The 17,638-nt window shown below is 40.8% G+C and overlaps 1 protein-coding gene across 21 annotated transcripts in view; it reads right to left on the bottom strand.

The window, feature by feature from the left end:
• Positions 1–17,638, bottom strand: part of Adgb (androglobin) — a 144,406-nt gene that overhangs the window by 59,697 nt on the left and 67,071 nt on the right. For all 21 annotated transcript variants that reach the window (XM_076552765.1, XM_076552775.1, XM_076552767.1 and 18 more), the window contains 8 exons: positions 12,235–12,364; positions 11,949–11,982; positions 10,710–10,884; positions 9,553–9,616; positions 7,597–7,699; positions 5,229–5,370; positions 3,565–3,679; positions 273–440 (listed from right to left, as the gene is read on the bottom strand). In XM_076552765.1, coding sequence (XP_076408880.1) covers positions 273–440; positions 3,565–3,679; positions 5,229–5,370; positions 7,597–7,699; positions 9,553–9,616; positions 10,710–10,884; positions 11,949–11,982; positions 12,235–12,364 — 931 coding nt within the window. The remainder of the gene's footprint in view (positions 1–272; positions 441–3,564; positions 3,680–5,228; positions 5,371–7,596; positions 7,700–9,552; positions 9,617–10,709; positions 10,885–11,948; positions 11,983–12,234; positions 12,365–17,638) is intronic.

Raw genomic sequence — 17,638 nt, 5'->3', positions numbered from 1 at the left:
CTGCTAGGTGAGTGCTAATGTTTCCTCTCCTTTAGGGAGACTCTGGATGAGTGAGCCTCAGTCGCCCATAGCACTCATTATCGTATTCTTTAATTAATTCCACTCTCTTTCTCATCTTATTCCCCCAGATTCCTCTCTGCTTCCTGGAATCACTTTCCAAAGAAATAGTCTCCATGCAACCCACTTCCCCAGACTCAGCATTTGGGGTTCATCTAAGGTATCTTTCAGATGGGAGGTTTCCTGCTGTGAGCCTGAGGACTGGAACTGCTTACCCGGAAGTGTTGAGCAGTGAGTTCTTTGTTGTAGAGGGGGACAGGGTAGTGAGCTGCTTGAAGATCCCTCAGAGCTGCAGGCAATTTACCTTTGTCTTTGAAACTAGCAATCACATTTCCAATAGCTTTCATAATTATTAGAGACTGTTCTGTAAATCGGTAGCTCTCCTGTGAAGACAGAGCATACATGTGGCATTCATCCTCATGTCTCTTTAAGGGCAATCAAGTTTACAAATGTTCAACCTCTAACTAGGGAAGAAAATCCTTGGCTATATGATTGATTCGAGGCTATTTCATTTGTAGAGAATAGACTGGACTGAGCATTTTATTGGATGGTCTGGAAGACATGAATCAGGCCTATGAAAAGGACTGCATCAGAGGAGCACTAGCCCTATGGTGGAGTCAGGGAAAACTCTATAGTATTAATTCTCAGAGTTAGTTCTGAAGGATGTTTAGGGTGTTAGGCTGACAAAGACTAGGATTTTGAGGACTGAGGGGCAGAGAAGATTCCAGGGAGAGGGACTTACAAGATAAAACAAACAAACAGAACAACAACAAAAACAAACAAACAAACAAAAACCACCAGAGGGTGTACTAGCTTGGGCTGCTGGCCCCTTCCAGGATCCATCCTAAGAAAGAGTAAAAGCTCCGAGCTGATAGAGATTCCAAGAATCCACACAGTCTGAGATGTTTGAGGACTGTCCTGGTTGGTATGTACCAGGAATTGTCTAGAGCAGCATATGCTTGCTTAAAGAAAGTTAGGAAAACTAAGTCATCTTTACTGTTTCTCCAGAGGGTGCCATAGTTCAACCATGCTCCATGGATACCCACAAGACTGAGAGTAGGCCCAGCAAACATACCTGAACACCACAGATGCCCTGCTGGGTAAGAAACTGATGGCAAACACACAGATGTCTTCTCATCTCAATGCTTGAATACCTACATGATCATTCCAAGTATCCGTGCTGGGGAAGGCCTTATCTTAGTGGTGGTCTAGTTAAAGTAAGACTGCTCAGAGGACTCACCTAGTTATCTAGCAGCTCTGAGAATGATTAGTTCTGATTCTGAGGAGTTAGGGTCTCTCAGCTCAAGGGCAAGGGGATGTCATGTGCACCTCCATTAGAATCTAAGCATAATAGAGATTAATCTTGAATCTAATAACCCTTATACCATAGGAGCATTATGCCACCAGAGAAATAAGAAATTCCACAACAAAATAATCATCAGGAATTAATTCTTCTGCAAGCTGGATCATGCACAGCACATAAGTAGAATTGTTTTAAAGAAAAATCTGAAAAAAAGCAGGATAGAGCAAGGCATGGCAGCACATGTGTGTAACCCGAGATACTCAGAAAGCTGATGCACTAGTATTTTGAGTTCCAGATTAGCCTGGGTTACATCATGAACTCTTGTCTTCCAAAAAACCAGCCAGCCAACCAACCAACCAACCAACCAACCAACCAACCAACCATCCAACCAATCAACCAACAAACAAAACAAGAGTGTGAGGGGCCCAAAACAGCTTGACCACACAGCCACCATAACAGGCTTGAAGGCCCTGACACGGCTGCTGTGACAGGCTTATTAGGAGGCAACACCCAGTCCAGGGACATCCATAAGCAGACACCACCCAGAGATCTACCCAGGGATGGGTCACCATCTAAGGGGAAGTACCTGACATCCCAAACATTCCAACCATTAAGATTAGATAAGATCACCAGATGTCCCTGAGTCTAGCACAGACCTATTTCCTCATTTTACCAAGATATCCCTAGACAAATGTCAGCCAGTCAGGGTCCTGAACCCTGGAAATCTCCTTACTCCTACCCTGCCCAGGCTCAGGGCTCTCTCCTCTCACTGCTGCATGGGACATCAAGCTTGAACTTGAATAAAGGCTCTTCTTTACTTTTACATATGGGATTTGGTCTCCATGGTGGTCTTTTGGGGGGTCCCCGGTGATCTGGGCATAACAAAGAACAGTCAGGGAAACAAAGGCCAACTACGAGATCAACTTGTTGTTCTTCCTTCAGTGCCTACTAAGCAGAATGAAAAACATGGAGAAGAGAGCACAACCAATAGAAGAAAGCCTTGAGGAAGCTTGTAGAGTCCTGCCTAGACAGGCTAGGGAGAATGAGTCAAGCATGTCTAGGCCGTCAGAACATGGTGGAGAGACCCAGTCTTCAACCCTTGTGTTGCCACATGGTATTCTGGCTACCTTAGAGAAGGCCATCTTTGCTCTGTCTGGAGTTTTTAGCTTGTTTTCTTGGGTTTTTAGATTATTTCATCTTGATTTTCTAGTGAGAGTTATTTGCTGTGGGATAATCTTTTTGTACACTGTGCCTTTGCCAAGGTGCCTTCTGATTGCTTCAATAGAGAGCTGAATGGCCAGTAGCTAGGCAGGAAGAGGTTAGGCAGGACTTACAGGGAGATAGAGAAATTCAGAATAGTGAATCTACACCAGCAGAGACACAGAGGGAATTGGACATACAGAATGGAGAGACAAAAACCCACATGGCAGAATGTGTATTAATAGAAATAGGTTAATTTAAGTTATAAAAGCTAGTGGGATGAGCCTAAGCTAAGGCCAATCTTTCATAATAAAGAATACGTCTCTGTGCCGTTATTTGGGGGCTGGAAGTTCCAATGAGAAAATGCTACTACAGTTCTTAGAGATGAGGAAGTATCAGGAGTCATACAGCAGAAAATACAAATTCTAACCTCCCCTAGGCACACACATAGACAGAAGACATTGTAAACAAAGAAAGTTTTTAGTGGACTTGCTGCACCCATTTTCTCTTCAGAGCAGAGAAAGGAGCAAGAGACACTGAGGAAAGACCAAGAAGAGAGAGGGAAGAGGAAGAGGTGATGAGTGTTTCCAGGAGGCCACAGAGAATATTCTGAATCCTGGAGATACACTCTAATTTCCTCAGAGAAAGGAAAAGATGGAAAGGAAAGGAATGCTCACATTATAAACAGCATTCAAAAGGACTATAGTGGTGCTTTATCCCTCCAAATGAACAATGCATCTACCCGAGATAGTGACAGAAATTAAAGACTACACAGAGTAGATGTGGGTACAGTAGTTGGTGAAGAATTAATTGTGTTTGTAACCTTGCAGACTTTAGACTGTTAATTATACAGATTACATTTGAACCTTTCTTAAAGGCATATGAATAGTTTAATATGTTAAACAAGGAGAGGGGTAAGCTAAATAAAGTTAAAAGATCAAAATAAGATTGAGTTTAAACTTTTGAAACCAGAGAGAAGGTAGGAGGTTTGCCAAGATATTTACCGGCTCAAAGTTGGGCAGTACAACATCTTCATCCCCGATGACAAATGCCACCATGCTGCAGACATGTATGGCATGTCCCACTGGAGAATATGCATTGAAGAGTAGCATATGCCTCCTAGAGAGAATGAACACTATGTGAAGACCATGCTTCTTCTGTTGAATGTATTCCACTTCTGCTAGCTGCTTGATCAGAGTTTGGAGTCAAAAGTTAGTGAAGAGTTTTATGTATATATACACAGATGCGATAACTACCTTTGGATTTCCACTCTCACCCTCAGATACCATGAAATCTGTGTTTTACTCATTGCTGAAGACAAATAATTAGACAAAATGACAAACTTTCACACACTGAAGATGCTTCCACATACTGTGCTGCTAAAGAAGATTGTAGATGTTTTTCTCATGTGAGTATAGAGCTTTGCAGATTCACAAACATAATTTCATATATGTGAATTCTCTTTTTCCTATCTAGTGTCTGTATCACTAAAAACAGAGACAATCACTTTCCTTGGTTACTGGCTATTTAGACTTTTAAGAGGATGCTTGGAACACACTGATGGCTTGGGGTCTGTAAGGGGAGATGCAACTGTATGATGCTCCTTTTTAAATCCCGTATCCTTGGTGTGTCAAGTTACATCAGTGGTTCTCAACCTGTGGGTCATGACCTCCTTGAGGGTAGAACTACCCTTTCACAGGGGTTACCTAACACCATTGGAAAACATAGATTTTTACATTATGACTTACTTATAACAGTAAAAATTACAGTTATAAAGTAGCAACGAAATAATTTTATGGATGGGGGTCACCACAACATGAGGAACTGTATTAAAGGATCACAGAATTAGGAAGGTTGAGAACCACTGAGTCAGACAGTCTCGTGGAATTAATTTAATTTCTGGAGAACCTCTCTATATAGAGTCTAGATTGAGCAATGATGATTTTTTAAATTTTATTATTTTCTAGAAATTCTAGGTGCACAGCACACATAGTTTTAGCATTTGATTGTGTTGCTTGGGATCTGCTTTCTGCACATAGCCCATAACTTTTCACTGATTGCACATGATCACATAGATTGAACTTCAGTGGGAAAAATCTAGTAAGAATATTTTCCATTTGAAATACAAGACAGTCTTCCTAATTTTACATACTAAAATCAAGGAAACAGGTCCATTGTGTGCCATTACCTGCAAATACTAAATGTGATGTGTTTGCCTAGTTTTACCATAATTAAAGATAACACCTAACAAAGACACACCACAGGTGAAATTTCCAGTTGGTGGGAAGAAATTCTCTTTTACAATCCAAGTGGAATCAAATTTAAATGAAATCAAACAGAATTCTTGCTAAAAAGACTAGTAAGAATTATGAGCCCATGAGAGAGATTGTTGATGGATTCATTTTAGAAACCTCTGGGTTAAGCAGGTTTAAGCCATGTTCTTTACATATTCAGCCTCAGATCTCCCAACAATGAGCCTTCCAAAAGAGCATCCAGTGTGGCCCTGAGAATGTCATTCATTGGTAGAATATTCTGTCAAGAATCCCAATGACAGACAGTGCCTTATCCAATCACTTTGGAGAACAATAATGTAGAACTTCCATTGCTTATTTCATTAGTCAACAGTCTAAAACAGACTCAAACACGAGAAAATAAAGCCAGACCCTACCCGACAGGCAGGCGCACCATGGCGGCCTTCGTGGCATAGGTGTGGATCCTCAACACTGCACTGAGAGGCTTCAGAGACTTCCAGGTGATTGCTTCGGCTGTCAGGAGGCCGGGTTCCACGGGAGGACTGTCTTTTGTCAAGGCTTTAGGAGAAGGGAGATGTGTTGAAACGTGATTGTGGAAGGACAGCCAGCCTCCACATGTGCTGCTCTCTGTTCGGCAGCAGCAGACATAATCATGAAGGTGAATCGGGTATTTATGATATTCTAAAAGCATTCCCGAAATGCCAGAAGCTAAGTATGGAAGTATGGGAAACAGCGCCTAGCTTAGCTAGGGAGCTGCTGCTCTGTCCAGTTTGCTCTTCATAATCATCTCCCCAGGCAGAGAAACTAGGATGAGAAAACTGAGAAAAGGAAGCCATGCAGATATATTTCATCATAGTTGGCTACTATTAATTTATCACCCCTATGTGCACAATTAGACTATCTTCCCAGATGCAACTTTAATGGGGAAAAATGTATCCAGAATGATAAGAGATTTCCAAGATGGTATTAAAATCAAAATATTCCCTTGTCTAGCTAAACGTTTGTCTTTCAAATTCTGCAAGGAACAAAAATTTAATCAAGTAAGTTTTCCTTTAAATGTACATCAATAATTATTTTTCATCAGTGAGTGAGAACACAATGAATTTTTCCTTTCTTCCAAAAAACTCTCAGGTTAAAGGTGCATGGTCACAGTGTCCTCATGCATGTAGAATTTCAGTGTCTTAGAAGATGAGGGCTTCAGAGCAGTTAGCAAAGGAGATGTATTAACCCGAGATCGCTACATTTCAGAAAGTTTATTAAATGGATATTTATTTGACACCTGTCATGTAATATTTACCATTCAAGACAACTGGGATTCAAACTGAAGCACAAAAGCCCTCACCTTTAATATTGTCAGAATACTCAATTCCTGAGTATTTGGGAGATGTTTGTTGACCAGCTATAATTTGTGACATGGTTAACTTGACTCAAAGATAAGCTTTAACAAAATAGGCCAAAGAGTCAAAGAATGATTATGTGTATGTGTCAGATGGTCTGTACAAGCAGGGAAATCCACCCACTAAAGAAAGCAGCAAGGCCTGTTAGGACCTCGGGGAGTTTTTCTCACTGAAATCAGCAACACAGCTTTCAACTGAAAATGAAGGAGAATAAGAGTAGATGTGAAAGACTTGAAGAAGGGAGACTTCAAGTTTGAAGTAGTCTTTAGTGAGAAGAGTGGCAGAACAAGCCCTCTAGGGACTGCCTGTGTGTGGGGGGGGCGAGTGGGGGCTCCTTGCTGAGATATGTGTTCCTCAGTGTTGAGTGGGCTGGCCAGGAGGGGTGTTCCTTTGCCCAGTCATATTCAGATGCTCTTTTGCAGCCAAAGACTCAGCAGAGAGTTGAGTTTAATACTGGAATGCTTATCATGAAAGGGAGATGGAAAGAGGTAAGGGCAAGTGTGTTTACTAGCCAGCATGTTCAACCTGTGGTCCCTGGGCCACATGCAGCTAAACATATGTCTGCAGCCTAACACAAAATCATCCCCTTACCTAAAACATTATGAGATTTTGTTTCTGTGAAGTGGATTGCATGTTCCCTAGAATGGCCTTTGTAGATGTCACTACATCAAAAGGCTGGGCATGTCTCGCAGGATACACAAAGGAATATAAATGCAGTTGTTGTCCAGAGAACTTATACTGGAATAGGAGGAAAGAGGTCACAAAAAGAGTGATGGACCTATAGAGAACGCTATAGCATAGATGGTTAGAGGGCTTGTTAGAGTCAAGAATTATAAGGCTGAGAGTCTGGAGAAAGAATTTATTCAATTAATTTAGTCTGAGACCAGCATTAACACAATCCATGTGCAGCACTTCTAAGGACTCAGTCATTTCCCATAAACCTCTAACACATAAAGATCTCTCTAACTGAACTTTGTCACACTGAGGGACAAGCCTCCAGTGCGTGACCTGAGGGGAAAGGGGGCTACAAGTCACAGAAGAAGCCAACACGGGCTAAAGAAAAGACCATTTCTGATCATTGTCAGATCAAACAACAAAGAAAAAAGAATGATGACAAGGAGAGGTGAGAAGAAAAGCAAGACTGAGCATGCCAGGGATGTGACCAGGAGACTGTGACCAACAGAGAATCAGGTGGCATGAGTCAGCACGGTCTGCAGTGCTGGAGGAGCATGGCCAGCAGAGGTGGTGGCAGGGGCAGTCCTTTGTACCTCTTGACAGCTGCCAAGGCAGTTTCATCACCTGTTGACCAAAAGTCTTATTGTTACATGTTCCCTAGCCCACCTGTGCTCTGGGCATCCAGACGATCGCACTCTCAGAACCCTCTTACCTCCAGATTCCCCCCAGCGCACCAAAGCCGAAAAGCAAACCAGTAGTTCAATAGGCTTCAGGCTGTCCACAAACAGATAGTAGGGCACCCGTTCCTCTGAGAACTGCAAGAAATCAGACCAGTCATCAAGCTTACCAGTCCACCTTGTTAGTGGCAGTGTAGTTCACAGAGTGAGAAACTTACGGCATGCTATGGACCACAACCAATACATTACAGGTCTAATAAGATGAAGCAAATCTGTGGCTGCTGGGTTTTGGGCTTCAGAGAGTCTGGCTGCCAAATGAGAAAATTCTTCTCCATAAACAAAACTAGGGGAAGTGCCAGTTCCAGAAATGAAGTTGGTGAGAAAGAGAGCAGGCTGAGGGCAGAAAGTTGGCTACAGACCAGCAAGAAGGCACAGATTGAGCATGGTACCAAATGGAATTGCCTAATAGGGATTCATTTGGGCATTTTGCAGGGTGTAACATGGGAAAAGGGAGTCCCCCCCAAAACCCTCTTTTTTCATTCTTCTCACAAGATCTTCAGAAATATAACCTGGCTTGCTGGTGTCCAGGGTGAGGTTTTGTTTTAGGGATAAAGTGATTGGTCAGATCAGAGTTCTTTGGAAAGAGTCATATACGGCTACATAGTTAGGACTTCAGTGCATTCTATAGGGAACTATGAGTAGTCCCAATTCCCAAGAAAATGCAAAGCAGGATGAGTGGGTTGCCAAAGGCACAAAGTTTGTAAGCAGCAAAGCCCGGGTTGAAAACCAAGCTTGACTTTGACCACTGCCTTGTTATTACCTCTCCACTTCACAGTTCTTTAATGTGATTTTGAATGACGGCAAGCAAGGGCATACTCAACAAATCTAGTTGTCACTAAGCTGTAGAAGTATGTCACAGAGGTGCTACTTTACCACAACATCTAAACAACCAATTAGTATAGGAATGATGAATCTCTAGTCACACTGTAAAAAAGGAAAACTTGTTATTCAATAAACTATGAAACAATTGCTAGAAATGTTGGCACAAGATCTAAATCACTGCCTCCTCCAATATTTTCTATGAGTTACCATCCAACAATTTATTTTATATTTCCTTTAAACTGCAACATAGCAACATATAAACGTTATTGACAGTTGTTTCAAATACTCACTATTTGAGTGTGAAGGACCTTGGATCTTCCAGCCCAACATGTGTCTATTAATAGTCTCTGCAAGGGGCTCATTTTTGAAGGTTTAGCAGTTGGGGCATTGGTGGTCCCCAAAGCCATTCATGAATGACTTTCAAAGGTCTCTTACCTGTCCTCACACTGAGCATTAAGAGAATATCTGTGAGGTGTGCTGTGGCCACTGGCTTTGTGCTAAGCTGGCAGGACCAGTGACTAAAGCTGGAAAGCCTGGCTTCAGACCATAGCCAACCTGTCCTCTCAGGTTGCATGGGAAACTTTGAGCTCCAATGTCTAAAAAAACTATCATTTTCTCATAGCCATATATATTATAAACATTCACGGGAGTGAAAGTTATATAAGCAAGTCACTTTATTTTGCTAAGTTGACATTTTTAAAGGAAAAATATTATTATTTACCATCACTTTAAAAAACAACATTAGAACAAAGAACAGTTGACCATGTCACTACATATGCACATATATTAAAAAGATTGATGGGTTTCAAAAAGTGTGAACTCTATTTTATAAGTGACAGCCAACATATGTCATCATTTTGTGATAGGTACTCTTCTAAGTGTTTTATATACATTATCTCAGTTATATCCCAACCATATGGATGACTCTGGGATACAAACTAATTAAGCATTGCTTATGGTCTAGACAAAGGATGATTAAAAAACCGAACATTGATGCATCAAATATAATTGTGTAAAGATTTAGAAAAACTCGAGACATTTAAAGGTATGTTTAAGTAAGGTCACTCTACATAAACCTTCACATAAAAAGGAGAGCTTAATGTACTTACCTTGAATTCTGATTTTTGAAAATTATGACAATAAGAACTTGGTTTGTGGAAAACATATATGTGGCTAGAAAAGAGAACATTTATAATAGTTATTGCCATTAGATACAAAACTTGTACTATCTGTTTAGCTTTCTAGACTTAAATAATTATAGGCAGAAAAACTTCTTTAAAAAAACTGCTGCATTTGTTGTTCTAAAAAGACAAAATAATCTCCTTGGGGGAAAATCCATCTTAACTAACAAGAATTTGAGAAGGAACTGAGCCTGACTAGAATTGAGTTTGGTTCCTAATATGCTATGTGGATGGATATTCAATGCATTCATTATTCTCTTCAGGCAGCATATAGGAGCAGGTACAAAAACCCACAGTTTGACATTATGTGAAGGAAGAGTCTAAATTGGAAGTCTCTATTGGGTTCCTTTCCTCAGAGATTAGGAACCCCAAAGAAGAGGTGGGGGGGAAGAATGTAGGAGTCAGAGGAAATGGAGGAGACCAGGAGAACATGGCCTACCAAATCAACTAAGCAGAGCTCACATGAGTTCACAGAGACTGAAGGGGCAAGCACGACACCTGCATGGGTCTGTGCCAGGTCCTCTGAATGTATGTTACGGCTGTTAGCTTGGTGTTTTTGTGGGACTCCTAACAGTGGGAGCCAATGTGGCTCTGACTCTTTGCCTGTTCTTGGGACTCTTTTCCTCCCATTGGATTGCCTTGTCCAGCCTTGATATGAGGGTTTTTGCCTTCTCCTAATTTCTCTTGTTTTGTTCTTTTCAGCTGTTGTCTCTTGTAGGCCTGCTCTTTCCTAAGAAGGAAATGAGAGAGAGAGAGAGAGAGAGAGAGAGAGAGAGAGAGAGAGAGAGAGAGAGAGAGAGAGAGAAGAGGATCTGGGGGAGAGGGAGCTGTGGTGAGCTGGGAGGAGTGGGAGGAGGGGAAACTGTGGTTGGGATGTATTGTATGAAAGAAGAATCTATTTTCAACAAAAAGAAAAAAAATGTATTTGACAGTATGCTAGCTCCCAGCTGATACTTACTTTCCTCTTTTGAATGATAGTTAAGAATCAATAGATCATATGACCAATCATATGCAGAAACAGACCCTACTGTGAACCTGTATGGTTTAGGAGAATCTAGTCAGCTGCATGGCATTTGAATACTTACTGAAAGCACACACAAAAGTCTTCAAAATCTAACCACATTTCTTTGGAAGCACCTTCACTTATTGTTCCCAAGTCCTCCTGTGACTTGTCCTGTGTCGCTGTGGTCAGGCTAATCAAATCTCTTTCTAACCCCTCAGGTGGGTGGGTGTCCCCCAGTATCAGCTCTGTCTGCTCATCTGGGAAGGGGAGAGGACAACTAGGTCAAGCATATCTTACACTGTTAAGTGGCAGGCTGTTAAAGTGTGGAGACATGAATGGCAGAGGGTGTTTCAAATTCAAATCCCAGTTAGGGGAAATCAGTGAGATTATCACTTCTATGTAGGTTTAAGGTTTGTGAAGATATAGGTCACACACTTCGAACTTTATAATTCAGGAAACTTAAAATCTCTCTGGTAAGTTTGGGGACATGTTTTTTATGACAGAGATTAATTAGCTCATGTTCTTAAAATCTGCTTCAGAGAGATGCTTATAAGAAGGGAACGTCCCAGGCAGAGGGAGGCAGATCTCTGTGAGTTTGAGGCCAGCCTGGTTCTAGCACAGCCACAACTACACAGAAAAACTACGTCTTGAAAAAAAAAAAAGGAGGGAGGAGGGACAGTCTTGAGTATAGAAGGCAAAGTGAAAATATGACAGGTTTGTTGCCCCGATGTGTTCAGCCAGCCCTTTAGTTACTCAACTCAGTGACTGTATAACCACAGTTTATATTTGTCAAAAACTGTCACCAAACTCATGTAGAATCTTGAACCATCTTATATACATGTATGTGACATTTCTTTTGGATTTTAGTCTTGGCTAGGTCTTTAGTTAGTAACAGGAACTGGCAATGCTTTCAGTATTTGGACCACAACACTCTTGCATTAAAAGGCATGAATTTGTGGGCATCCACCTGTAAACTCAGTGACCTAGAGGATTAAGAGATTGAGGCCAACTTGGACCTCAGTGAGTTGAAGGACAGTCTGGGCAATTTAGCAAGACTCTGTCTCACATGAAATAAAACAACAAAATAAAATGATCACATGCACTTTACTCACAGACCCTTAATTTCTTCCTCCATTTCTATTTTAGTTTGAACTTAACCTGTGAAATTATCACATGTTTCTAGTCTGGAGTAGATTAAAATTAGTAAATCATAGGAGAGGATGATGTGGGAGAAGGGAAAACTAAGTCTGTTTAGAAGTAAGATTCTTGTGTGTTTTGTTATCTGTAGGGAAGCAGAGACATGAGGGGATGACTAATTTACCTCTTGCAGGAATAGTTTGCAATGTAACATTAACCTGTAAAGTGAAAATGAACAATAATAAGTATATGCACAATTACCAAAATTAGGAAAGCATGCAGCTTGTTTCACAGTATATAGTAAGTGTGAACCAGGAGGGTCACATGGGGGACTTTCACCACAAATACACGAGGTGCGGGGTTTAATGGAATTCTTTATGTTGCTGAGATGTGGAGTGTGCACACTTTGCAGATACAAGAGAGTTCGCTATTTAAGATAAATCTTGCCCGATTCAGGGTTGAGTCAGTACCTGAGACTGGTTTCCTGTTACTGTGCTCATCTCGCCTTGGCTGGTGCTTGCACTTAACTCATTTTCCACGAGGGGAGGAAGGCCGGATCCCAGAGGTGTCCCTTTCTTAACAACAGATTGTACGAAATGCCTAGCGGAGAAAAACCCACAAAACTTTCTGTTACTGCCACTTCTGACTTACAGTGATTCATGAATATGCTTAGTTTTGTCAACAAGAGAAAGTTCTGGTTCCATTAAGTTTGTTCTTCTCCTTTTACAAGGAAGTTTTAGAAAAGCGCTTCACAAGACCCCTCTGAATAATATTGAAACTACTTTCTAGACCACCACTCTATCAGTCGATGTATTGCTGTAAACGTTTTCCAGGAACACTGTTTCAAAGATGTGAATTGTGGATTAAAATAAAGGATTTGATTACAGCATTAGTGGAACTAGCAGAGTGTGTGTGGATAAAACATCTTGGTGTGGGACATTTAATCCTGAACTATGAGCATTTAGCTTCTAAGTGTGATTTTCACAGTCTCTACCCAAGTAACTTCCTCAAGAAGTCATTGACATGGTCCAAAACAGTATCATTGTAGCATGAATCACATTGGCACATGAGATGTCTATCATAATATTTGTATTTTATACAACTGTTTCAAAGATAAAATCAAATTCTCCACATATAGCAGGGCATATGCCTTTAATCCCAGCATGCAGGAAGCAGAGGCAGGTGGATCTCTGTGAGTTCTTGGCCAGCCTGGCTTACATAGAAAGTTCTAGGTCAGCCAGGGCCACATAATGAGATCCTGTCTCAGAAGCAAAAGAAAAATCATTTTTACTCATGTAGACTTCATGAACTAGGATCTCCCACCCCATGTTCAGATTGAATTCTCTTACTTACATACAACTTCCACTAGAGGGTAGCAGAAACATATTTATGAGGCTCAAATTGTCTCATAAAATCATGAGCCAAGAATGAGCAAGCTTGCTGTTACAGGAGTGGAATGTCAATGAAAGGCAATCATGACAGTAGTCACTCTCCCTGTTGATTGCTCTTATGCTAACACGAGAAATCTGACTGTACAGCAGAATCTATGACATGTCTTCCACAGAGAGTGCAATGGCATTCACGGGCCTTTGGCTTTGGCTTTGACGCAGAGCTTGGATATGGGAATGAATTCATAACAGATTACAGAGAATAATAGATTAGTGGAAACCAATCAAATGATGGTTGCCTGTTTCTGGGTGTTAGAATTTTATCTATCTTAATCAAATATTAAAGCTAAAAGAAGTAAATCAGGTATGGGAGTAACTCAGGGAACTCGGGCTATGAAATCAATCCATTTTTGTCCTTATAAACATATAGATTCTTAAAGGCTTGGTATAATGATATAAGCCATATAGCAAATATATACAGGAATATGTTGGGGAATATTATTTTAAGGTGTGTTACTTTGTTTATGTTGCATTTGTTTAACTCTGTGAAGCTGTGTTACTGTGCCTGTCTAAAACACCTCATGGTCTAATAAAAAGCTGAATGGCCAATAGTGAGGCAGGACAGAGAAATGGGGTGGGAACTAGCAGGCAGAGAGGATAAACAGAAGAAGAAATCTAGAAAGAAAAAGAAGTATCCAGAGAAGGAGGACAACTCCATGGGTCAGCCACCCAGCTACACAGCAAGCCATGGAGTAAGAAACAAAGAAAGATATACAGGAACAGAAAAGGAAAAGCCCAGAGGCAAAAGATAGATGGCATAATTTAAAGTTAAAAAAAAGCTAGCCAGAAATAAGCCAAGCTAAGGCCAGACATTTATAATTAAGTATCAGCCTCCATATGTGATTTATTTAAGAGCTGGGTGGCAGGCCCCCAAAAGAGTTAGAAGAACAGAAAAATGTATTCTGGTGTCAAGCAGCTACAGGTTTTTATATAAATCTTTAATTAGTATGTAAATACAGTCATATGAAAGATCAAAGATTGCAAAGTATATTTGAATGGCAACTTGAAATCTTAGATGTAATGAACAATCTCCAGTGTCAACTCCACTGGACTAAGGTGTGCCTAGGTAACTGGTAAAGTATCACTTCTGAGGGGGTCTATGAGGGGACGTCTGGAGGAGATTAACATGGGCATTAGTGGACAGAGTGGGAAAATTCTGCCTTCAGCATAGATAGGCACTGTCCAGTTAACAGCAGGCCTAAATAGCACACAACAGGTGAGGAAAAATGACTACTTTCTACTGCCTGGACTAATGGTTCTCAACCTATGGGTTGCAACCCCCTATCAAATATCCCGCATATCATATATTTACATTATAATTCATAACAGTAGCAAAATTACAGTTTTGAAGCAATGAAATAATGTTATGGTTGGGAGTCACAGCACGAGAGACTATTTAAGGGTTGCAGCATTAGGAAGGTCAGGAACTACTGTTGTGGATTATTCTTTCCCTGCTCATGGACATTACAACCCCAGGGGTCTGCCCTTTGAACTCCAGGACTTGTACAGTGGCATCCCTAATCCTTCGGCTAAATGAAAGTCACATTGTTGCTTCCTGTACTTCTAAGACTTGGATAGCTACACTGATGGCTTCCTAGTTCTCTATGTCATCCAAGAAGTTACCTGGCTTTTATACCATTGATCCAGCTATCATCTAGTCATACATATATTGACTCTGTTTCTCTGGAGAACTTTCAGTATAAAAGTAATTGGAAACACTATGAAGCATTAATAAAAAAGAAAACAACAACAACAATAACAAATAAACTCCCCCAAACATGACAGAAACACAAAGAAGAGTAAATGATGTTGAGAATGTGCCTGATATGTTAAAATTAAACGGAGTAAGATAATGTGCGCTAACAAAGAAAATTAAGAAAACTTAACCAGAGTAAGACAGTGTAAGTTAACTTTAACTGGCTTTGGTATGAAGTGTGCCTAACCGTAGAACGTACACTGAGTTGAGTATTTAAATTGTGACTGCTTTTTTTTTCTTGTCAGTTTCTATTTCTATCATGGAGACGGCCCATGATGTATCCTAGGAAAGATTGAAGTCTATCTGATAGCATATTCATCCACCACAGCCTGTGATGATTAATGGTGTCAATTTGCCAGGATCTGCAATCACTAAGGAGAAAAACTTCTGAGGATGTCTGTGAGGAAGTTTCTCAATTGGGTTAAACTGAGGTAACATAGCTGTAGACAGCATCAATTCATGTGCTGGGGTCCTAGACTGAACGTAAAGGAGGAAGAAGCTGAGCACCAGCATCCATCCGTCTCGGCTCTCTGACTATAGGTGCAATCCCTTGTGCTCTCTCAAATTCATACTAAAGATATATGCATAGTGCTGTGGGATGTTCTGTATGTCCTGTAGGAGCCCTTCTTGGGTTCTTTGTGGCGTTACCCAGCAGGTCCGCATAGAGGATGATTAGGACCATGGGCCTGAGTGCAGGTGTCTGAGATGGTCTGCACTTGGCTGTGCTGGGGGATGGTCTGTATGTCAAGTTGTTCTGATTGATCAATAAATAAAACCTGATCGGCTGTGGCTAGGCAGGAAGGATAGGCGGGACTAACAGAGAGGAGAAATAAAAGGACAGGAAGGCAGAAGGACTGACTGCCAGATGCCGCCATGACCAGCAGCATGTGAAGATGCCGGTGGGCCACCAGCCACGTGGCAAGGTATAGATTTATGGAAATGGACTAATTTAAGCTATAAGCACAGTTAGCAAGAAGCCTGCCACGGCCATACAGTTTGTAAGCAATATAAGTCTCTGTGTTTACTTGGTTGGGTCTGAGCGGCTGTGGGACTGGCGGGTGACAAAGATTTGTCCTGACTGTGGGCAAGGCGGAAAACTCTAGCAACACATAGATGCCTAAATATGTGCATGTATATTCCTAAATATAGAAATACAACCTGCTCAGTCTACATAATGTTAATTGTCTGTATATGATTTCAAGGCTGACCACTTGATTTTAGATAACCAGTTGGAGTGGCGGGGGGGGGGGGCTCTTCCCTGAGGAAGGCAATTTCTTTTATTCAATATTTCTAATAAAATGTTTCCAAAATTTAAAATATCTTAAGAAGTGCCCAAATAAGTCAAATATGCAGTTACATGTGACTACAACTATCAAATTAAAAGATAATAAAAAGCTTATGAATGACTTAGATGCCTCAAATTATTTTTCACTCAATATGTACTGAGTAGAAGCACTTGTGAAATCCTTGGTATTGTGTAGTAAATATCAAAATTTTACAGTATTGATACAAAACTTTTTTTCAACTGAAAAATGCAGAGGGAATGGAAAATAAATCACACAATATTCTTCCATATATCTAGAAAGCTAACAGTAAGATAAACACGTAGAAATAGATATTTGGAAGATTTTCATGCAGAGAGGGAATAAAAGCCAGAAACGTATTTTAACAGCTCCATGCGTTGTCCTCTTGGGGAAGAGCTGGGCACATGGCTTCACAAAGGGGCAGGGAATGCTATGCTCTGAATGTGAGTTCAAGTCAAGTTCCTGTGCTCATCCTGTGGCGACAGTATTAGGAGCGGACCATGGGAGGCCATTGGGATGAAAACAAAGACTTTATTGAAGAGACTTTTGCTCTCCTGGGAGGTTGGGTGTCACTTTCAGCACACTAGGAGGCAGACTAATTAAGGAAATGGGTCCTTTCCACATATTAGATGAACTGGCATCTTGATCTTGAACTCCCAGGCTTCCAGGACCTAGATGTATGTATGCTCACAGGTTTATGATATTTTGTTTCCACAGTCCACAACCAAACAGGAAATGAATGGTCAGAATCCAGTTGTTGCCACAACTACCTAAAACTGTGGATATTGTTTTAGAACTGGGTAGAGGCTAGAAGAGTTTTAAGGAACTTTATAAAAATGCCTACATTTCTGTCTTGTTAAAGATGATTTAGGTGCTAGAACATAAAGAACAGGAAAGAGTAGAGAAAGCCCCAATTTCAGGAAATATGTAAATGATTTTCAAGATTATGTTGGTGCAAATATGGGAGGTAAAGACAACGATTAACAGAATAGTAAAGTCTCATATAAAAATGAGGTGCTACTGGTCGATAATGGAAAGGCTGTCACTGCTACAAAGTGGATGGATTATTTTTGTGTTCTAGTATTTTGAGAGTAGTGAATGAGAAAGGGTTTCTAGGCAGGCATCAGGAGTCAGGGGAAATGGACAAACCCATCATTAAATTCCCTCTTTTTGCTGCTAATGAGATCAACTGTGAATTCCTCTTGTTCAGTCCAAAGGGGTAACTAGCCTGCTCACAGAATACTCTCCCAGACATTAAAACCCACATTTAGCCACCTAACTCTAGGGCATGTGCATTCCTGCAACGTTGCTCTTAAATGACCAGTCTATGAGAAAATTGATCCCACTGTGCACAGATCTTGACTCC

Source organism: Peromyscus maniculatus, chromosome 16 (genome assembly GCF_049852395.1).
Source record: "Peromyscus maniculatus bairdii isolate BWxNUB_F1_BW_parent chromosome 16, HU_Pman_BW_mat_3.1, whole genome shotgun sequence".
NCBI classification, from domain to species: domain Eukaryota; kingdom Metazoa; phylum Chordata; class Mammalia; order Rodentia; family Cricetidae; genus Peromyscus; species Peromyscus maniculatus.
This window is presented reverse-complemented; position numbering and strand designations above follow the sequence as displayed.